At 33.9% G+C, this 23934-nt stretch overlaps 1 protein-coding gene across 2 annotated transcripts in view; it reads left to right on the top strand.

Annotated features, from left to right (window-relative positions):
• ADAD1 (adenosine deaminase domain containing 1) overlaps window positions 1-17479 on the top strand; it is a 40035-nt gene extending 22556 nt beyond the window's left edge. Inside the window, exons 7-11 of one of the 2 annotated variants that reach the window (XM_047799051.1) lie at window positions 1080-1250; window positions 2548-2777; window positions 6972-7209; window positions 9679-9811; window positions 17323-17479. In XM_047799051.1, coding sequence (XP_047655007.1) covers window positions 1080-1250; window positions 2548-2777; window positions 6972-7209; window positions 9679-9811; window positions 17323-17436 — 886 coding nt within the window. In that variant the 3' untranslated portion in view covers window positions 17437-17479. The remainder of the gene's footprint in view (window positions 1-1079; window positions 1251-2547; window positions 2778-6971; window positions 7210-9678; window positions 9812-17322) is intronic. The other variant, XM_047799053.1, reaches the window with a different exon arrangement.
• The last annotated feature ends 6455 nt before the right edge of the window (window positions 17480-23934 follow it).

Genomic DNA, 23934 nt, shown 5'->3' with positions numbered 1-23934 from the left:
ATCCTCCCATCCTCCTTGGTTCTTACTGAATTATTTGTCCTGTTGCAAGATACCTTTTTTGTATTTATTTCTTCCCATGCTTGAAACTATTGTATGTTACTGGTGCTTAATTTTTTATTACATATTTCTGACAATAGGATTAAAATCATGTTTTTTAAATAAACAGTATTTAGGGCAGCACATCTCAGAAAGAGAAAGAGGCTGGGGTGAGCATGCCTATTTTCTTTTTCTAGACTTATCATTTACTCTGCTTCATATCAGAGGTGTGAGTAGCAGATAGTAGAGACTACATCTGACTTGATAGTAGTTATCTTTCAGGAAGTCTGTTTCACTTCTCAATACAGCTTATGGGCTTAATTATATTATTCCTGTGTTCTTATATTTTTGTCTTCAGAACCAGTAAGTAGCAAGAAACAGTTGTTGTTTTTCAGCCTGTTTTAACAGGGAAGGGAAAATCGAAGTAAAGTAGAAAATAGACACTTTAGTTTGAAGGCTGGAAGCAGAACTGTCTGAGAAAGAAGGGAAGAATTAGAGAAGTGAGTCTTTTGCAGGAAGTGATAGTTGAGGACTTGAATGTGAAATGGGAATGGAATGGTAGTTGAAGAATGATTCTTTAAGGCAGGTCACAGGGCAGATTGGGATCTAGTTAAAAACTTCTCAGGGGACTTAATTCTTGATTAAGTAGGGCTAAGGTCATTTTAGAAGTTCCTAGGAATATCAAAACTTCTGACCTAAAGGAACATTAGTCATGACTGTTAAAAATACTTCGTTTTCAGGACGTTACTGTCGTGGCTCAGCCAAAATGAATCTGACTAGTAACCATGAGGATGTAGGTTCGATCCCTGGCCTCACTCAGTGGGTTGAGGATCTGGCATTGCCATGAACTTTGGTGTAGGTCACAGACGTGGCTCGGATCTGGCACAGGCCAGTAGCTACAGCTCCGATTGGACCTCTAGCTGGAAACTTCCATATACCACAGATGCTGCCCTAAATAGACCAAAAAAAAAAAAAATATATATATATATATATACTTTATTTTCAAATTTTCTTACTTGATAAAATTATATCATTTATTTTAGGTACTTTTATAGACAACTTCTACTCTTCTACAGCAAAAATCCTGCTATGATGGAAAAATCAATATTTTGTACAGAACCAGCCTCTAATCTACTCACTCTCAAGCAGAATATCAACATTTACCTCTATATGAACCAGGTGCCTAAAGGATCAGCCCAAATTAAATCACAATTGTAAGTATTATGAAGCTATTTTTTATTTTTTTATTTTTTATTTATTTATTTATTTTTTTGTCTTTTTGCCATTTCTTGGGCCGCTCCCATGGCATATGGAGGTTCCCAGGCTAGGGGTCCAATCAGAGCTGTAGCCACCAGCCTACACCAGAGCCGCAGCAACACAGGATCCGAGCTGCATCTGTGACCGACACCACAGCTCACAGCAACACTGGATCCTTAACTCACTGAGCAGGGCCAGGGATGGAACCCTCAACCTCATAGTTCCTAGTCGAATTCGTTAACCACTGAACCACGACGGGAACTCCATGAAGCTTTTTAAAAAAGTAACTAGGATGGTCATGTCATACATTCTGAATCCATACAGCAAAAGAATAAATAAATTCCTGTCTATCTATATTCTCCTTCTAGCCTTTAGGTGTTATTTGTAGGCTGTAAGAAGCCACATATTCTTCCTCTCTCCCCTCCATTCAGTCTGATCTGTTACTGCTACTCAAAGATCCCATGTTCTTCACCACTTTCTTTTCTATTCTGTTGAAAATCTTCTACTCCTTTTTTAGTTGTAAGACTATAAAATTTAGTAAGTATGAATTTATACACTCTTCACCTACTAACACAGGAGTTAAGAAATGCAGTCTATTCTTCTAGTCAGTCTGTGGCCAGACTTCATTATATTGATGAATGAGTAGCATCAGTTAGCATGAAATTTGAGTAACACAGACAAGCACAAAAAGAAAGTAAAATTCACTTCAATTCTAACCGTCTGGAGATAACTGTGCTTTACCGTACTTTGTTAAAAGTCCTTCCAGTAACACCTTTGAAAACCAGGGTAATGAGTGTTCCTAGAGAAAAAACTTAAGAAAAGTAATTTTAGATTCTGTTGTTTTCACATATTTTACTGTAAATGAATCTTGAATACAAATTTTTGCTTTTCTTTATTTCATTCCCTCATTTTGTAGTCTAAATTTTTTTTATATGGAGAAAGGAAATAATTCACAAACTATGATAGGGACAAAAATTAGATTTCCCTTTGATTTCAAGGAATGTAAAGAATGATAATAATATGAAATTTATTCTTGCCAAACACTCTAAATGTTGTTGTTAATTTCTCTTTGTTTTTAATCTTGTGGAATGAAGTCACTCCATCTTACCTTGCTTTGGGTTTGCATCCATTTCTGTTACTGAAATTAAATGTATACTGCTGAGTTAAATATGCTTGAGAACAATTCTTAGGTACATGTAGATTTTACTTTGTCAGCTTTGTTTTTTAAAGGAAGAAACTATTTTCTTTCTCTAGACGTCTTAATCCACATTCTGTATCTGCATTTGAAGCCAATGAAGAACTGAGTCTCCACGTGGCTGTTGAAGGCAAAATTTATCTGACTGTCTACTGTCCTACAGATGTTGTTAATAGAATAAGCAGTATGTCCTCAAGTGACAAATTGACAAGATGGGAAGTGCTTGGTGTGCAGGGAGCATTGCTGAGTCACTTTATACAACCAGTTTATATCAACAGTATGCTTGTTGGTGAGTGGAATTTCAGTACCTCTTGGCCTCTTTCAATAATTATGCTTTATCAGCATAAAATCAGATTTTGCATGCGTGAAGCTTTATATAATGTAAAATTCCGATCCACTGTTTTGTTGAGGTTTTTGTTGTATGGGTAACTTGTAATCACAGTTGGTATAATATGACTTTTGTCATCTCGTCAGGAGCCCGAGAATTAATGTTTTAAGTCAGGCAATTCACTTACATGTATTCTGTCTTGAACTTACACCTTTGTTTGCACAATATTCAGTTTGTCCTCTTTCTTTTGGAAGATGTTTATTTGAACTTGTCAAATTTAAAAGTTTATAGGAGTTCCCGTCGTGGCGCAGTGGTTAACGAATCCGACTAGGAACCATGAGGTTGCGGGTTCGATCCCTGCCCTTGCTCAGTGGGTTAGGGATCTGGCGTTGCCGTGAGCTGTGGTGTAGGTTGCAGACGCGGCTCGGATCCCGTGTTGCTGTGGCTCTGTTGTAGGCCAGCGGCTACAGCTCCGATTCGACCCCTAGCCTGGGAACCTCCATATGCCGCGGGAGCAGCCCAAAGAAATAGCAAAAAGACCAAAAATAAATAATTAAATAAATAAAATAAAAGTTTATAATATATTTAGTTATTCCTGAATTAATAAAAATATTAAATGCCCATTTTGGTTCTTTCCTAGTTTTATGCTTTTTTTGTACATTTGGTTATGATTTAGATCCTTTGGATTTGTGAAGTGAGTAGGAAATAATTAGAGCACTGTATCTGTTAAACTTGACACTCTTGAAAGGAGGTGCTTTGCCACACTTGGTCTGGTTTGTACTAGGAGATGAGTAAATGTATGAATAAATGCTTTGAGTCAGCATGTTTACTTTTGAAAATGCTTTTATTTTTCTTCTTAAACTAATTCTGCTGACTAGAACACTTCAAAAATAAATTTTAACTATTATTCTTTACTCTTGTTGCACTTCATGCTCAGCTAGAGAGTGTTTAACATAATGTGGGCAGTTCCCATCATGGTGCAGCAGAAACGAACCCGACTAGGAACCATGAGGTTGCAGGTTCAATCCCTGGCCTCACTCAGTGAGTTAAGGATCCAGCATTGCCGTGAGCTGTGGTATATAGGTCACTGACATAGCTCAGATCCTGCATTGCTATGGCTGTGGCGTTGGCTGGCAGTTGTAGCTCCAATTTGACCCCTAGCCTAGGAACTGCCATGTGTTGTGGGTGCGGCCTTAAAAAGCAAAAATAATAATAATAGTAATATGGAAATGGAATTGGTACTAATGGCCCAATTCCTAATGCTTCTAATGTGCATCCAAAGTTGATAATTACTGTTCTCTGATGATCTAGTCTTTTATATTCCTTTTTCATCAGGTGTTTATTGAGCCACTTACTATATGCTAGGTTCTGTGCCATGTTATTACATAACTCTCAGGGGCACCATTCATATAAAATACAGAATGAACATAAGGAATACAAAGATGAGATGATTCTTGCCTTTATGTCCTCTCCCATCTAGACATCATTTGTGTTTCATAGGCGCATGATTTGTTTTCTCCAGATATTCTGCAATATATGGGTGATAGTGTTAAAATGTAATGCCTCAGATCAAATATATGTTCCACATGTGATATGAGCAGTGCATTGTTCTACAATAATGTTGTATTCTTTTATTATTATTTTGCTTTTAGGGCCGCACCCATGGCATATGGAGGTTCCCAGGCCTAGTGGTCTAATTGGAGCTACAGCTGCCAGCCAATGCCATAGCCCACAGCAACACAGGATCCAAGCCGCCTCTGTGACCTATACCAGAGCTCACGGTAATGTCAGATCCTTAACCCACTGAGTGAGGCCAGGGGTTAAACCTGCAACTTCATGGTTTCTAGTCAGATTTGTTTCTGCCACACCACGATGGGAACTCCAATAATGTTGTATTCTTTGATTTAGACACTTTATTTTTATTAATGCAGCCTCAGTTTATATGGGCACACTTCAAAGATATTGTGGGTTCAGTTCAAGACTAGTACAATAAATTGAACATTATAATAAATGAATCACATGAATTTTTTGGTTTACCAATGCATATAAAAGTTATGTTTATGCAATATCTGTTAAGTGTGCAGCAATATTATATCTTAAAAAAGCAGTGTACATACCTGAATTAAAAAGAACTTTATTGCTAAAAAGTGCTGTCATCTGACAATGCAGGATTGCCACTAACCTTCAGTTCGTGAAAACCATAATATTAGTGAAGTGCAGTGAAACAAAATACAATAAATTGAGGTATGCCAATATTATGTGTTTCAGCAACTGTTTCTGTTGACTTCTATTAATTTATGATACACTAAGGTCCTGAGATGATCTCTGCATGAAAACCTCTCAGGTCAGGTTTGCAAAAGTCTTTGATAAGATTTAACCTTTGATTTAGTCTTTGACAAGATTTAACGTTTGATTTGGTCTTTGACTTTCATGTCATTATTTCAAATCATTTTAGATGAATCAAATAGAAATTATATGATATAATTTTAGAGATATATTTTTCTAGAAACAAGATTTATCCTCAAAATATAATCAGAATCATACCTCAGATATAGTTAAAAATTAAAGCATATACATAAAAATGAAAAAAGTAAAATTTCTAGTATAATATTAGCATACCTGATTTATTCTATTAAATTAACTTTTCTACCACCATGTTAAAACATCTAGGTGAAATAGTTTGATGTTTAGGGAGTCTTAACATGGAGTTTTACTGATAGGGTCTCTTTCTTTTTCCAAATGTGGTTTTGCTATTTTAGGCACAACTAGTGTCATTATCTTATTACAGTATTCCTTAGTCTGTTTGGGCTGCTACCAAAAAAAAAAAAAAAAACCATAGAGTGGCTGGATTAAATAATAAACATTTCCAATAGTTCTGAGAGATAGGAAGTCCATGATCAAGGGCCGACAGATTCAGTGTCTGCCAAGGGCTTGCTCTCTGGTTCAAAGTTAACTGTCTTTTCAGTGTGTCCTCATATGGTGGAGTAAGGGTCTCTTTTATTGTAAGGGCAACAATCCCATTCACGAGAGCTTGAACCTTCATGACCTAATCACTTTACAGTGACCACCTCCAAATACAATCACATTGGGGATTAGGTTTCAGTGTATGAATTTTGTGAGGACAAGTTTAGTCTATAGCACAGTGTGTAATACATGACATTTTCTTTTGAATCCATGTCTTCTGTTCATTATAGATACAATGACTAATCCTCAGACCTTATTTCTTACCTTTTTTCTGTGTCTATCTTTAATTTAACTAGCCTTCATTTGTCAGTATCTCTCGATTTGGAATGTTCAACAGAGTGCTTAGAAAAAAAGTGTTAAAAGCAAATCATATTCTTTTTACATCATTTTATAGTTCCCAAATAATCATAATGAATGTAAGCTATGTAACCATCTCAACAATTCCAATAATGTAAACACAAAACTTTGTGAAATGTATCTAGTGACATTATAAAGAGTTGCTTGTTAGAACTTCAGACCCTCTGAAGAGGAAAGAGATCTGCTTTGGAATTACTAATTTTTAAATAGGAATTGACTATTCTCTAACTTCTGTTTCAAGTTTGATGCAGCCTATTATTTTATACTAATGACACTGCATTTTTTTTTTTAGCTCTCTTCAATAGTTTAAACTGAGAACTCAAAGTTTTTGGCATTGGCCACAATTTTAATCAGAAATAGTCATTCTTTAGTTTGTGTTATGAAACTGTAATATTTGGTACTAGAACAGTTGCAATATGTGGCTCTCAGATGTGGAAAAATAACATACTTTAATCAGCTATCTCTGAGCCACATATATCTGCTACAGTATGTGTTGGTTTCATGCTGTAATTTCAGAAATCAAGACTGAAAGCCAATTCTCCTTGGCAGAACCCTGTAAAAGTATTGATTTGTTTCTGGTCAGCTCTGGCTTTTTTCTTTTTTATTCACTGGAATATCAATTCATTATTTTCTGTAGAAGATTCTTTTTCGAATGGAAGTTCTGTTATTACCTTGTCTTGGTTCTGGTAAAAATTCTAGAAGTGGCTAATAAGAGAATAGAAATAAGAAAGAAAAGCTTACCGGGTAAAGAAGAATATTTACAATTATTTATTTATTATCATATTGTGTAGTCTTTGATATTGAACTTCTGAGTATTTTGTTTTTGCTCTCTAGGTGATGGGAATTGCAGTGATACCAGAGGCTTAGAAATTGCTATAAAGCAACGTGTTGATGATGCACTCACTTCAAAACTTCCGATGTTTTACTTGGTCAACAGACCTCATATTAGTTTAGTACCTTCTGCGTATCAATTGCAAACAAACTTGGAATATAAATCCCTGAGTGTGAATTGGGCACAAGGGGACATTTCTTTGGAGATTGTGGATGGCCTAAGTGGAAAGATCACTGAAAGGTGAGCATTACTCATTTCTTCAGAAATCACATATTACTTAAGAACACATTTTAATACAATTTTTTAAAAAACTTTTAATTTTTTAATACAATTTTTTGAATTCTGAGTAAATAATAATAGTTATAATTGAGTATGACTATGTTGCAGGCATTATAAACTTTTTTTCTGTTAAGATGACAGGCCTGCAGAAGTTATATAACTTATCAAAGTTACATAGAAAGTGATGGAGCCAACATTGAACATCGGTCTCCAGCACCTTTGTTTCTCAAATGATCATTAGCATTAGAATTATATAATTTATTTGTTTTAAAAATTAAGTTTTTCCTACTGAATCTGTATGTCTGAATTTATGGTTTAGAAATCTGTATTTTGGATAACTTTTCCCAAATATTGTTTATGTGCACTTGAGTATGAGAACTGTTGTACTATGTTATACTACCTTCTTATTAAAAACCCTGTAGGTTAGGTGATACTGTTGTGTTTTTATAGAAAAAGAAATTGAGATTTAAGCTAGGTTAAATGTCTTAAAGTTACCCAACTATTAAGTGACACAGCTAGGATTCTAATCTGGGCATTTTATTTCCAAACCCTTTGTTCTTGTCCATAGTATGTTGTGCCTTTTAGACCTTTTTTTTGTAATATATCTGGCATTGATTATCAAGTAAAACTAAAATCCTTCTTTTAGCGTGAACATCTCTTTATAATGGAATAATGAATAATGTTAAAAATTTAAATGCCTGGAAATTCAAGGAAAATACCATAATAAAAATAATACCAAATTAGAAACTCTTACTAATATAATTGGTCTTATTAATTGATCTAGGGGAAAACACCATATATTCATCTCAGTAAATTCTAAGAAGGCATATAATACAACTCTACAACTATTCTAAATAAAAATACTCAATAAAAAAAGGAATAGATATTTTTGTAAAGGGTAAAATGTATCTTTATTAGTCCAAAAGCGTCATCATGATGAATGGTGAAATCTCAGTCATTTATACTAACATTTGGAACAAGGAATGATTGTTTACTGTTATTGCCATTAACATTTAATGCACTTCAACAAGAGAAAGAAATTAGAGAAAATATTGGAAAGGAGAAGGTGAAATATGACCCTTTATATATGGTATCATTTTATTTGTGAAAAATGCAAATTATGACTCTTTACACATGGTATCATTTTTTTGTGAAAAATTTCTGAAAAACCACCACCACAAAAAAAGTCATGATGGAAAATTGATATACAGAGATCAGAACCTTTCATTACAGGAGTGTTATGTTAACTATTGCTGCCGATAAACTATCTCAAAACTTAGCAGCTTTAAACAACAACCATAGGTCAGCTGAGCTGGATTTGGTCTGGCTCTCTCATGTGTCTGGAGTCAACTCTAGATCATCTAAAGGGCATCTTGGCTGGTCTTAGAGAGACAGCTGGGCTCTGGTCCATGTGTTCTCTCATCTTCTAGTATACCAGTCTCAACTGGCCCGACATGGCAGAAAAAGGGTCCTAAAAAAATGAGGACACAAAGCCTCTTGAGGGCCAAGCTTGGAACTGGCTTGGCATCTATTTTGTTCACCAAAACAAGTCACAAAAGCAGCCCAAATTCAAGGGGAGGAGGAATCAACTATAGTTAGTGATAGGAGAATCTGAAAAAATACATTCTAAAGAGCATGGAGACAGGGAGTGATACAGGATTTGGCAATTTTTGTCATCTGTCACAGGAACAACTAGCGAAAAGATATAATAAAGGGATAGAGTTAAAATAGCAAGAAAGCTCATGATCTGTGGACTTTTATTAGAAACATAAAAACTCAAGTTCCCTGGTGGCTCAGTAGGTTAAGGATCTGGTGTTTTCACTGCTTGTGGCACTGGTTGCTGCTGTGGCATGGGTTTGATACCTGGCCAGATAACTTCTGCATGCTATGGACGGAACCAAAAAAAAAAAAAGAAAATGTATATCTACATGCACGTACATACACATATATATATGGTGGGCAATGAGGTGAGTGTATATATTTTACTTTTTGTAGTGAGTCAGAATTTACATACAATTAAATGCACTGTATAATTTAATGAGTTTTTGATGTATTTATATACCTTTGTAACCATATACCTTTCTTCATCTCAGAAAATATTTCTGTGCCCTCTTCTGGTCAAGCCCTGTTAGAACCACTCTTTTAATTTGGATCACCATGGATTAATTTTGCCTCAAACAATAGAATTGTTCCAAATATCCATTTCTACTTTAATTTTAATGCAATATTTTGATAAATTATAATTTTATAAAAGAAATTAGCTTAGAAAGCAGTTAAATATTCAGAATAATTTTTTGTAAAGAACTTCATTATATGCACTGCACATAATTGAGAAATATTTGTAGATTCTGTGCTGATTTTAATCCCTGCAATTGCCAACATAAATCATTGAATAATGATTAGTGAATGTTTCATTCCTTTCTACTTTAGTTCCCCATTTAAAAGTGGTGTGTCAATGGCAAGTCGGCTTTGTAAGGCTGCAATGCTAAGTCGATTTAACCTGCTTGCCAAAGAAGCTAAAAAAGAAGATTTACTTGAAGCTAGTTCATATCATGCAGCTAAGGTAAGTCTCTAAAGAAATGAAGTTGATCATTGAAATAAAAATTTAAGAATAATAATGTAATATGATGATGATACATAGCAAAAGTTGGTTAAATAGTTGCTGAAAATAAGACACTGCCATGTAGTGATAAAATCAATTTTTAAATGAATATGCCAGAAATTGGATATGTTTTGCCACTTAAAGTAACTACCTCAGTATGGTATGTACCTTTTTTGACAATACTGCTCAAAATCTACTGTTATACCCAGAGAGACAAAATGGTAGTAAGATTTCTTCTGTGCATGAAACTGACTATGCTAATTGTAGCACTAAAGTATTCTAAAATAATACATTAGTATATTCATACATATTAATTTGCTTATTTTAAAATTGTGAAACACCTTTAATTTGCATATATGATTTGGGATTAATTGAGCGATGTAAATAGCCTTTTACTATCTTTAAAAATATTTTTATTCTTTTGTCAGTATTAAAAACATAATGCTTAAGTAGAAAATTCAGAATTTTTTAAAAGTACAGAAGGGAGGAGTTCCTGTCGTGGCACAGCGGTTAACGAATCCGACTAGGAACCATGAGGTTGCAGGTTCGATCCCTGGCCTCACTCAGTGGGTTAAGGATCCAGCATTGCCTTAAGCTGTGGTGTAGGTTGCAGATGCGGCTTGGCTCCTGCGTTGCTGTGGCTCTGGCGTAGGCTGGCAGCTACAGCTCCGATTCGACCCCTAGCCTGGGAACCTCCATGTGCCACGGGAGCGGCCCAAGAAATGCAAAAAGACAAAAAAAAAAAGTACAGAAGGGAAATAATATAATGTTACGTACTATTCAAATATAATACTCCTAATTTTGTAATGTAAGCATGTTATTTCAGTTTCTTGTCATGTTTTTTTGTATATGCATATATTTTAAAATATTAAGCTCATATTAGATGCTTTTAATCTGTCTTTTTTCATTCAACATACTATGACCTGAGCCATGTCATAAGATGATATATCCATGTTATCAAGTTATTAAATACAAATTGTTTCTGATAACCTAATTTCAGTTCCAGTAAACAGTATAATGTTGTATGAAAATCTCTTAATTTAACCAATATCTGAATGTTCAAACTGTATAATTCCAGCCTCTAAAGCAAGTGATATCACATACAGGTTTGTTTGTATGTATACATGTTTTTAAGTATAAAAGCTTATCTAAGCAATCTCTGGTTTTGATGACATAAAGAGGTTTCAAAGTCATCTCTGTAAAAAAAAAAAGTATACAGTTGGAAAAAATGTCAAAAAAAAAAAAACCCAAAAAACCTTTCCACAACTCTGGAAAACACATTGAAAAAACATATATTCTTGGGAGTCTTCTGGTGACCTAGTGGTTAAGGACTCAGTGTTGTCATTGCTGTGGCTCTGGTTGCTATTGTGGCTTGGGTTAGATCCTTGGCCCAGGAACTTGTGTATGCCATGGGTGCAGCCAAAAAAAAAAAAAAAAAAGTGTCTATTCTTGGAAAACTTGAAGAACTTGAGGTAAGAACAATAGGAGTTTCTGGCATCTTTGCCCAACGTTGTTCCTATTTTCTCTCCTTCCTCTCAGCTACTTCAAATGGCAGGAACTGTAGTTTTATCAGATTGGGGATACCACCAAAAGTAGTATATTTCCTACTACAGGGTTGAACTGAATTTGGGGGCAGAGGGTGAGAAATTATGGCTTTTTTAGCCAAATGTGCCAAATCAGGTAGGGAGATAAATGGGGGAAACAGTAACTTTGCCAGCCTAAAGTTTCAGTCCTCTTTGGGGCAAATGGTATACCAAATAGTAACTGAACATGTAGGTTTTGGAAATGAAAGAGCCATGGAAGAGGTGAGAGAAATTCTCGTTGTATCCTTGGTTGACTGAGAAATTGCATTGATGTGCAAGGGAGCCCAGTAAAGAGTGAAAGTGTGAAATAGAACTATCTGCAACATTAAATACACTCTACCACCTACCCTTTCCCAAACGAATTGATCAGAAGAAGGTGGAAGGTTTATAGCTATAAGGTGTTTGAGCATAATGTCTACTGAAATTATTTTCCTATCACTAAGCTACTTGCTTTATCACTATGTTATGCAGATATGTGGGGTAACCAATAGGAAGCCAGGCTAAAACATTAAAAAACTGGGAAAAGACAATGCACATCATAGGGAAAACAGAGGTCACAGTTTTAGCAAGCTAAAAAAAAAAAAAAAACTTAGAAAAATAAAACAGAATCCAGAGTTGCTATATCATCTTAAAAGTCATTTTCAACCAAAAATTATGGGATACTTAAAAAACAGGAAAGTAAAATCTCTACTTAAATGATAAAATTCAGTAGAACCTGGTTCTGAATAGATTCCAATCTTGACTACAGGAAAGTCTTCAAAGCAGCTGTTATAAATATGTTCACTAGTTAAAGGAAAATATAACAGTGTTTCAGTAAATAGGTAATCTCAGTAAAGAAATAGAAACTACAAAAAAAAAAAAAAGCCAAATGAATATTCTAGGATTGAAACAACATGTAATAACTAAAGTGAATAATTCTCTAAATGGGTTCAGTAGTACCTTTGAGATTGCAGAAAAATATCAATGGACTTTGAAGATGGTAAGAAGAAATTATTTTAAAGGACACAATGCAAACAAATTAAAGAAGAATTAACAGAGCTTCAGAGATTTCTGGAATAGCATTAAGTGTACCAACTAATGTATACTAGGAATCCTAGAGGAAAAGGAGAGAGAAAAAGCACCAGAAAAAAATATTTGAAGAAATCATTGAAAAAAATCCACATATTAGGTGAAAACCTTTAATAGATCCAAAAAGCTCAGGAAACCTCAAGAAATAAAATAAATAAATAAAGATTCACACCTAGATACATCATATCAAACTACTTAAGACAAAAAGAAAATCTTGAGAGCAGCCAGAGTGAAAACATCAACCATGCCCTATGCATTTGAAGACTGATTTCTCATTAGCAATAATCGAAGCCAAACCAAAATAGCCAAAACAATCTTGAAAGAGAACAAAGTTGGAGAATTCATACTTTCTGATTTCAGAGCATACTGCAAAGCCATAATAATCAAGATAGTATTATACCAGTATTAACATAAACATGTTTGTAGATCAATGAAATATAATTGACAGTCCAAAAATAAACTCTGGCACTTAAGATCAATTGATTTTTAACAAAATGCCATGATTATTCAGTAGGAAAAAAGTCTTTTTCAGTAGATAGTTCTAGGACAACTGAATATCTCTATGGAAAATAATGAACTTGGACCTCTGTGTCATACCATATACAAAAATTAGCTCAAAATAGATAGACCTGAATAAAAGCTAAAACTGTAAAACTCGGGGGGAAACAGGGGAGGAAATATTTGTATTTCTAAGTTAGGAAAAGTTTTCTTAGATCTGATAACACAATCCATTAGAGAAATATTTTAAACTTTATTAAAATTAAAAATTTTATATTTCAAAAACTATCATTAAGAAATCTGCAAATCAGATATTTAATAAGGGACTTGTATCCAGAGAATACAAAAAATTTTTGCAACTCAGTAATAAAAAGGCATTACCAAATTTTTTGAATGAGCAAAGGTTTTGAACAGACATTTCTACAACATTTTAAAATAGCCAATAAGCATATGATATTCAATATATCACTCATTATAGAAAGGTAAGTGAAGACCTCAATGATATACTTCTTTACCCACATTAGTATATTCCATAATAAATAATGGCACTTAAAAGTATTGTCAAGAATGTGAAAAAATTGAAAATACCATGCATTGCTAGTAGGAATGGTACAGCTCCTTTGGAACATAATTTAACAGTTCCTCGAAAAGTTAAATATGAGTTTATTTGTAACCTAAGGATTTCACTCCTAGGTATAGGCATAAAAGAATTGAAAACATTTATCCAACCAAAACTTGTACATAAATGTTCATAACAGTATTCATAATACAGAAAAGGAAGAAACAATCCAAATGTTCATCAACTGATGAATGGATAAACAAAATGTGTCATGTCCATACTGTGGACTGTCATTTATCCATGAAAGGAACTCTGAAGTACTGTTAGGTTCTGCAACATAGATCAACCTTGAAAACATTAAGTGAAATTAAGTTACATTAGGTGAAAGAAGCCAGACACAAAAGGCTGCATATATAATATAGAATAGGTTTGAAGTTAGACAGAAAACAGGGAAATCAGTAGAAAAATCTGTGAAATCAAAAGTTGATTCATTCAGAAAATTCAACAAAATATATAATCCCTTAGCTATACTGAGAAATGAGACAACACAAATGATAAAAATTTAGAATGAGAGAGAAGCCCCCAAAGAGCTAAACAAATTATAAGAAAATATTACAAACAACCTTTTGTCAATAAATTAGTCAAGTTAGCTGAAATGGACTCATTCCTTGAAAGACAAATTATAGAATTTGACTAAATAGAACATCTGAATTGTGCTCAAGTAAAGAAATTCAATTATTAAAATTATCTATATAAGGAAAAGCACAGGTGCAGTTATGGCTTCACTGATGAATTCTATCAAACATGAAAGCAAAAGTTAATAAAAATCCTAAAAATAACTCTTTAAAAAGAAGGAGAGAACGCTTTCCAACTCATTTTATGAAGCCGGTATAATAACCCTGATGCCAAAATTGGGCAGAAACATAGCAAGAATTAAAAACTACAAATCACTATCTCTCAGGAACCTAAGTGCAAAATTTTATTAAGAAATTGACAAAGCAAATCCAGCAACATATAAAAGGGATTATACACCATGGAATACAAGGTTGATTTAACATCAGAAAATCATTCGATATATTATGTGAATATATTCAAGTTCAGAAATGATATACTTATCTCAATAGATTAACATAATGTGTTTAACAAAATCTAACACCTATCCATAATAAAACACTGAACAAATAAGAAACAGAAGTGAACTTCCTCAACCAGATAAAGGGTATCAATGAAAACTTGCAGTTGACATGACAGTGCTGAAAGGCTTCTCCTTCCTCAGAGTTTGGGCAAGAAATTCTGCTCTTAACACATCTAGTCAGCTTTAGTCTGTAAGTCCTAGCCAGTCCAGCAAGGCAAGAAAAAGAAATAAAAGGCATCTGCACTAGAAAGAAAGTAGAAAAACTCTTCTTATTTCTAAGTGATCTTGTATGTACAATATCCTATGGAATCCTGCCAAAAACTACATCTTGTGTGAATTTAGCACACAGTTTTAAGAGTAATACAGAAAAATAAATTGTATATCTGCATACTAGGACTGAACACTCCAAAATTAAAATTGGGAAAGCAGTTTCATCCACAAGAGCATAAGAATAAATTTAGGAATAAATTTAACAAAAGAAGTCTAAGATATATACACCAAAAATGATGAAATATTGCTGGAAAAATTCATAGATTGGGAAAGTCAATATTTTTAGAACGTCACTTGTCTCAATAATCTGTGAATTCAGTGAAAACTCCTATCAAAATCCCTATAAGGTTTTATGTAGAAATTGACAAACTCATTTTAAAATCGATGTGTAAATCCAAATGACATAGAAGAACCAAAACAATTTTTCAAAAGAAGAAAATTGGTAAGAGTTACCCTACCTAGTTTCAACAAGTTATAAAGTCACAGTAATCAAGACAATGTATTGATATGATAATAGACAACTAAATCAATGGAACAGAGTAAGAATCTAGAAATAAACCCACACACTTATGGTCAATTGATTTTGTGCAAAGGTGCCAAAGTAATTTAATGGGAGGTCAAAACATCTTTTCAACAAAGTGTGCTGGAAGACTTGAGTATCTGTGGGCAAGCTAAAAAAATAACTTAGACTTGTATCAGTCATACAAAACTTCAAAATGGATCATCAAACTTAAGGAGCTAAAAACAATAAAACTTCCAATGATAATGGAGGAAGAATTTGTTTTCTTAGGCAAATTTTTCTTAGATATCACACCAAAAGCACAATCCATAAAAGAAAAATTGACAGACTCCAAATTTTAAAACTTGGATTTCAAAAGTCATGTTAAAAAAAGTGAAAATACAAGCCACATAATGAAAGAAAATATTTGCAAATCATACATTTGACAAAAATCTTGAATCTAGTATAAAGAACTCTTACAACTCATTAAGTGGGCAAACAGCCCAATTTTTCAAAGTAGTAAAGAATATGTACAAATGACTGATACACATAGAAAAGGTGCTCAGGAGATAAAAACTTAAAATCAAACCACAGTAAAATACTACAGTAGGATACCACTGCACACCTAAAATCCAAGAGCCTAACTGTACCAAGTGTTGTGAAGAAACTAGAAACCTCTCATGCTGTTGACAGGAATGTATAAATAGTATAAGGTGCTTGGGAAAGCAGTTTGAATGTTTGTTTCAGAGATAAACTTATGCTTACCATGTGATCCAGCACTTCACCTGGTATCTATCCAGGGGAAACAAACTTAGGTTCATACAAGACTGATTTATTAATGTTTACAGCATTATTATTTATAGTAGCCAAAACCTGGAACCAGTTCTGATGTTCAGCAGCCAGGAAAGCATAAACATTACGATATAGCCATATGATGAAATACTAATCAACAATAAAGAGGAAATAACTGGTAATCAAATAACATGAAAGAATCTGAAAATGTTATGCTAACTGAAAGAAACCTGATAAAAAAAGAGTACATGCTAGAGTTCCCATCGTGGCTCAGTGGCTAAAGAATCCGACTAGGAACCATGAGGTTGTGGGTTCCATCCCTGCCCTTGCTCAGTGGGTTAAGGTTCCGGTGGTGGTGTAGGTCGCAGACGTGGCTTGGATCCCGCGTTGGCTGTGGCTCTGGCATAGGCCAGCGGCTACAGCTCTGATTAGACCCCTAGCCTGGGAACCTCCCTATGCCGCGGGAGCGGCTCTAGAAATGGCAGAAAGACAAACAAGGAGTACATGCTGTGTTAATCACTTTTTATAAAATTTTTAGGAAAAGCAAAACTCTAGAGACAGAAAGTAGATTCATGATTGCCTGGGGCTGGGGCTAAGAATCCATAATGACAATATATGAGTGCAGAGGAACTTTTTGCAGGTGATGGTTGCAGACCTATATAAATTTAGTTTTAAAATATCAAACTAAATACTTTGCAGTGGGTGAATTTATGGTATACAAATTATACCTGAATAAACCTGTTTTTTTAAAGTTCATCAGTATGTTCATTTATTAAAATATGAAAGAGAATAAACCAAAATATTAATGTTGGTTATCTGTAGTTTGGGGATTACAGTGATTTTTATTTCTATTTTCTTCATTTTTCAAGTTTTCTGTAATGAGTATGATTAGTCTTTAATTTTAAATCTTTTTAAAAGAATAAAAATTATCTTTTAGAAGTATTGGGGAAAATGGGAATTCAAAAGAATTTTTATTAGTTTTTAACATTAAAGAAGATTAGGGTTACTTACTTTTCATAAGCCAAATTCTGCCTATATTCTATAATTTAATATTTTTTCTTTCTGTAGCATATGTCTGGATCCTATCAAGAAGCTAAAACTTTGTTGAAATCCTACTTACAGCAACATGGCTATGGCTCCTGGATTGTGAAATCTCCCTGTATAGAGCAATTTAGTATGTGAATTAAGCAATCCATTGTCATATTAAAAACCTTTTTTTTTCGTGTGTTTTGACTGCTAAAAGTGTTTTTTAAATATTAGTGTTTTCAGCTCTCAATATCAGATTCTTGCAACAACTGTTCAGAGATTGCTGAAAATTTGTAAATATGACAATTTACATTGAAACATTAGGGTTTTAAATTTTTTTATTTTTTCAAAAACTAATTACCTGCTTCATTTTGTAGTCATTTTGTATATATATTCTTATAGACATTATAAAGCTATTACTCTTGTAATTTAAAAAAATTCATTTTCTTTTAAGTTTTTGCTTTAGAGTTATTTGTTCAGCAAAGATACTCAAAATTGTGTCTTGGTATCTCAAGTTTTTTGTTTTTTGGTTTTTTTTAATTAAAAATTGGAATCTAAGGAGTTCCTGTCTTGGCTCAGTGGTTAATGAACACAGCTAGTATCCATGAGGACACAAGTTTGATCCCTGGCCTTGCCCAGTGGGTTAAGGATCTGACGTTGCCACAAGCTCTGGTGTAGGTTGCAGATGCGGCTCAGGTCCAGTGCTGCTATGGCTGTGGCATAGGCCTGGAGCTATAGCTCCTATTCGAACCCTACCTGGGAACCTCCATATGCCATGGGTGCGGCCCTAAAAAGAGAAAAAAAAAAAAAATGGAATCCAAGAATACAAATAATAATTCTTGCTCATTTGTTGATTAAATCAACAGACAGTTGATTTAATGCCTAATATTTTCCAATGATGATAGTAAAAAATAGTAATTAAAACATAATTTCTTTTTTTAAACATCGTTTCTTCTGTCATATAAGCTCATGAATGCAGACTGAACATTATAAATGAAAAAAATGATAACCATGTTAGGGAATAACTTGATAAATTAGTTTTTCTGATTAATAGAGGATTATAAATGCTTTAAGATTGCCTGTTTTCAGGTATTCTGTAAGAAGCATTCAAATGTTATTCCTTATAATTTACATTAATCAGTAGGGATTTCTAATAATAGATCAATAAAAGATTATTGACCTTGATATTTTGGTTTATACAGTTAGATGAAAAGGGAAAGTTTAGTTATTCTTGAATTGGGATAAATATCTTTAGTGAAATTGTGAGTCTGTTCATACTTTAGCCACTTCAGTCTTTTCCTTAGTTTCAGTCACAGGTGAACTAAACATTGGCTGTCTGACTTTGTCCCTATTAGCTTGGATCTTTTTTAAATTAATAAGTCTTACTCCAACTTCAACCCTTTTGAACTATTATAATCTCTAATAAGGTTAATTTAGGGTTTTTGTTTTGTTTGGGGGTTTGTTTTTTGTCTGTTTTATTTTTAGATTTTATTGGGGTATAGTTGATATACAGTGTTGTATTTGTGTCATGTTGACAGCAGAGTGGGTCAGTTATACATGTATCCATTCTTCCCCCCCCACCAATAGGTTATTGAGAACCTTGAGTAAACTTCCTGCACTGTGTAGTAGGACCTTGTTAGTTATTTATTTTATATATAGTAGTGTGTGGATGTTAATCCCATCCTCCCAGTTTATCCCTCCTCCCTGCCCATGGTTTCCCCTTTGGTAATCCTAAATTTAATTTTGAAATCTGTGTGTTAATTTGTGTTTTCTAAATAAGTTATTTTATATAATTTTTATTAAATTCCACATGTAAGTGATACCATATGATATTTGTCTGGCTTACTTAAATATGATAATCTCTAGGTCCATCCATGTTGCTGCACATGGCATTATTTCATTCTTTTTGTGGCTGAGTAATAATCCATTGCATATATATACCACATCTTCTTTATCCAGTCCTCTGTCAGTGGACATTTAGTTTTTTTCCCTGTCTTGGCTATTATAAATAGTGTGACAATGAAGTCTTTGAATAATTATTTTCTCTAGATGTATACGCAGAAGTAAGATTGCTGTATTATATGGTAGTTCTGTATTTGGTTTTTTAAGGAAACTCCATATTGTTCTTCATAATGGTTGTACCAGTTTACATTTTCACCAACAGTAGGAGGCTTCCCTTTTCTCCACACCCTCCCCAGCATTTATTGTTTGTAGAGTTTGTGATGATGGCCATTCTGACTGATATAGGGTGATACCTCATAGTAGTTTTGATTTGCATTTCTCTAATAATTAGTGATGTTGAGCATCTTTTCATGTGCTTTATGGTCATCTGTCTGCTTTGGAGAAATGTCTGTTTAAATATTCTGCCCTTTTGTTTGATTGGCCTGTTTGTTTATTTGATATAAACCTGCATGAGATATTGGTACATTTTGGAGATTAATCACTTGTTGGTTGCTTCATTTGCAATGATAGATTGTTGCTTTCTTTTGCTTATGGTTTCCTTTGCTGTGCAAAAGCTATGAAGTTTACTTAGGCCCCATTTGTTTATTTTTGTTTTTATTTTCATTATTCTAGGAGGAGGGTCAAAAAAGATATTGCTGTGATTTATATCAAAGAGTGTTTTGCCTATGTTTTCCTCTGGGAGTTTTACAGTATCTGGCCTTATGTTTAGGTTTTTGATTCATTTTGAGTTTATTTTTATATATGATATTAGAAAATGTTCTAATTTCACTTTTTTTACATGTAGCTGTCCAGTTTTCCCAGTACCACTTACTTGAGAGACCTTTTTCCATTGTATATTCTTACCTCCATTGTCATAGATTAGTTGGCCATAGGTGCATAGGTTTATTTCTGGGCTTTCTATCCTGTTCCACTGATCTATGTTTCTGTTTTTATGCCAATACCAAACTGTTTTTGTTTTTTTTTTGTCTTTGTTGTTGTTGTTGTTGTTGTTGTTGCTATTTCTCGGGCCGCTCCCGCGGCATATGGAGGTTCCCAGGCTAGGGGTTGAATCGGAGCTGTAGCCGCCAGCCTATGCCAGAGCCACAGCAACGCGGGATCCGAGCCGTATCTGCAACCTACACCACAGCTCACGGCAACGCCGGATCATTAATCCACTGAGCAAGCGCAGGGACCGAACCCGCAACCTCATGGTTCCTAGTCGGATTCGTTAACCACTGCGCCACGATGGGAACTCCCCAAACTGTTTTGATGACTGTAGCTTTGTATTAAAGTGTGAGGTCTGGGAGCCTGATTCTTCCAGTTCCATTTTTCTTTTTCAAAATTGCTTCGGCCGTTTGAAATCATTTATGTTTCCGTACAAATTATAAAATTTTTTGTTCTAGTTCTGTGAAAAATGCTATTGGTTATTTGATAGTGAATTACATTGAATCTCTAGATTACCTTGGGTAGTATAGTGATTTTGACAATATCAGTTCTTCCAATTCAAGAATATACATATTTCATCTGTTTGTGTCATTCTTGATTTCTTGTATCAGTATCTTGTAGTTTTCAGAGCACAGGTCCTTTTGCCCTAGGTAGATTTATTCCTAGGTATTTTATTCTTTTTGATGTGATGGTAAATGCAATTGTTTCCTTAATTTCTATCTCTCTTTGATCTTTCATTGTTAGTATATAGGAATGCAAGAGATTTCTGTGTATTAATTTTGAATCCTCCAGCTTTATTGATTTTGTTGATGAACTCTAGTAGTTTTCTGATAGCAAAAGTATGGTGAATTTAGTTGATGGAACATTGAGGTCATTCTGGAAAGACACACATGTCTTTCAGTAGACTAGATTCTACACTTATTAATAGGTTGAACTGTGTGAAGTTGCTATGGGGGTAGGATAAAAATGGTCAAATATGGGCAGTTTCCTATGGGTCAACATAAATATGCCATTATTAACAACTTCCGTTTCCATTAATTAGATGAAATTTATTGCTGTTCCTCTAAATTGGTATTTCCTTGTTAAATCATTTTAGTGTCTTTTCTGGATTGTTTCCTTCTGAAGCTAATTTCCATCCTTTATTTCTATTACTTTACGTCTCTTTGTAAATTTCCTTTGAAAATATAAGATCTTTCATATTCTCTTGTCTCTTCATATTTTAGATATTTTGCTTTTGGCTGACACAGAATAAAAAAAATCACCAGGTGGTCAATTTTGCCTAAATACTCAAAGGTCATATGTTAAGGCATAATTTATTGCCTCAGGAAATTTTTTGTTTTAAAAGTAATATAAAACAACTATACTGAACTATTTTACAGGCAGAGTCTACTATGTGCCATTTATTTATTCAACAGGTGTTCACTAAATGTCTCTGTGTAGTATGTCTAATTATATATGGTGTTTTAATTTAAAGAAAGGTTTTATCTAGAAGGAGATAAGCTATATAAAGGATAAAGGAGATGAAATTTAGTAGAGGTAGTCATTTTAGTAGAAGGGGCAGACTATAAATTTGAAACCCAACATTGGCTATTTAACTGTGTCAGTTGTAAATGTTTATTCTCTTTTAGCTTAGTTTTTTTATCTTTGCAAGGGTGAAATTGGTACTTGGGGTTGTTATTCTCTGTTCAGGGATGGAAGCTTGATAGAAAGGGCTCTGGGTTGCCTTCATCAAAAGTGGCAGTGCGGAGTTCCCGTCGTGGCGCAGTGGTTAACGAATCCGACTAGGAACCATGAGGTTGCGGGTTTGGTCCCTGCGCTTGCTCAGTGGGTTAATGATCCGGCGTTGCCGTGAGCTGTGGTGTAGGTTGCAGATACGGCTCGGATCCCGCGTTGCTGTGGCTCTGGCATAGGCTGGCGGCTACAGCTCCGATTCAACCCCTAGCCTGGGAACCTCCATATGCCGCGGGAGCGGCCCGAGAAATAGCAACAACAACAACAACAGACAAAAGACAAAAAGACAAAAAAAAAGTGGCAGTGCTTATTATTTCTTCTACATATGATTTATTGGGGTTGTACAAGATATTTTGCTTGAGGAAAAGAAAACTTCTTTTTCTTACCATGTAACATTTACTTTATAAGCATACTGAACGCATTATTTAATTTGTAAATAACATATATTTATGGCAAATATTTGTCAAAGATTTTTATAAGAAAGGTTGATAATTATGAAATACTTCATGGAGAAGGATCATGGGGTAAGGTGTTTTTCGATACGTAAAAAAACATTTTTTTGCAAAGTTCTATTTATTTTTAAATTTATGTTGTGGGAAAAGCAAAATTCTAAATTTAGACTTCCAAAGCTCTACTTCTGAAGTTGTTCAAAACCCATGAAACTAGTTGCATCTAAATTTAAGTCCTCTTTTAGCTCTAAAGTTCTGTTCTCTGAAGTAAGCATTGAATGATGGGTAAAATTTAGAAGACTGCAATGGGAGAGAGAATGCATTCCACTTGGAACTAATAAAGCAAAGGTTAGAGGGGAAACATTACAATGTTTGAGGCTAGAGTATAAAACACTGGATGGAAAATTTGACAGTTGGAGTCTTAACAGATGTTCGCAATTTAGTAGGCAGAAGGGAGTTCTTAAAGAATTTTGTATAAGGAAGTGACCAACCTTAAAACATGATTTTACAGCATTTTCTTTGTTTGCTTATTATGGAAATTTTCCAACATAGAAAGGTAGAGAGCAGAGTAAATGAATCCCCATGTATCTGTCATACTAGCTTATTTAACGTGGCGATTGCATTTGCATACATACCTCCCCAAAGTGGGTTATGTTAGAGCAAATATCAGATGGGTTCTTTTATTTGGAAGTACTTTGATACGTATCTATAAAATATGAGGACTCTTTAATACACATTTGTGTGTAACCATAATTTAGTTAATATACTTTAAAATTATAGTAATTTTCTCATCTCATAAATGTTATATACATTGTTGGGAAACAAGGTAAAAATTACAACCATATATAGGAATTTGAATTTTGTGAAGTATCTGTTAATCTGTAAATTTCCTCTCATTTTTTTCTTTTAATTTAGTTCTTGAAAAAACTGCATCATTTCCCACAATCTCATTTCGCTGCTTACATCTGTCTCCATGACATCTAACATGTTTGTCTGTCCTCTATATTTCCAGAAAATAGTAGATAATCTAGAGCTTTCAAATTTAGGTTCAGTTTTTTAGCAAAAATACTTCATAGGCAGTATTGTGCGTTTCTGGGTTGTCTTTCTTTTTGGGATATAGCAGTCATTGATGATTATTGCCTAAATCCATTATTTTATTAGGGGTTGCAAGTGATAGTCAGATTTTCTCATTAGCTGGAATGCTTCTATTAAAATAAGTGTTCACTTACAAATTAGTTGATTATCCGGAGTATAGTTGGGACAGAAAAACCTGGGTTATTTCTGTTCATGTTTTTGAAATGATTGATTCTGGGTAATCCTTTAACATTGACTAATGAGGATTTATTGTAGTGTCATCATGAATTTAAACATATTTGTGTTTCAGTAATTACAATTCATATTCAGATTTTTCTCTTTCACCGATAGGCACCTTTTCTAAATATATCTTAGTATTTTTCCCCAAGTTCAAGTCTTTGATGCTAATTTAAGTAATATCATTTTGTATATTTTATTTTGTCTGTTGCTGATATATAGGCACACAACTGATTTTTTTTACATTGACTTTATATCCAGTGACCTTTCTGAATTA

This window comes from Phacochoerus africanus, chromosome 10 (genome assembly GCF_016906955.1).
Source record: "Phacochoerus africanus isolate WHEZ1 chromosome 10, ROS_Pafr_v1, whole genome shotgun sequence".
In the NCBI taxonomy this organism is placed as follows: Eukaryota; Metazoa; Chordata; class Mammalia; order Artiodactyla; family Suidae; genus Phacochoerus; species Phacochoerus africanus.
Note: the sequence above shows the minus strand (reverse complement) of the source record. Positions and strands in the feature narration are given on the sequence as shown.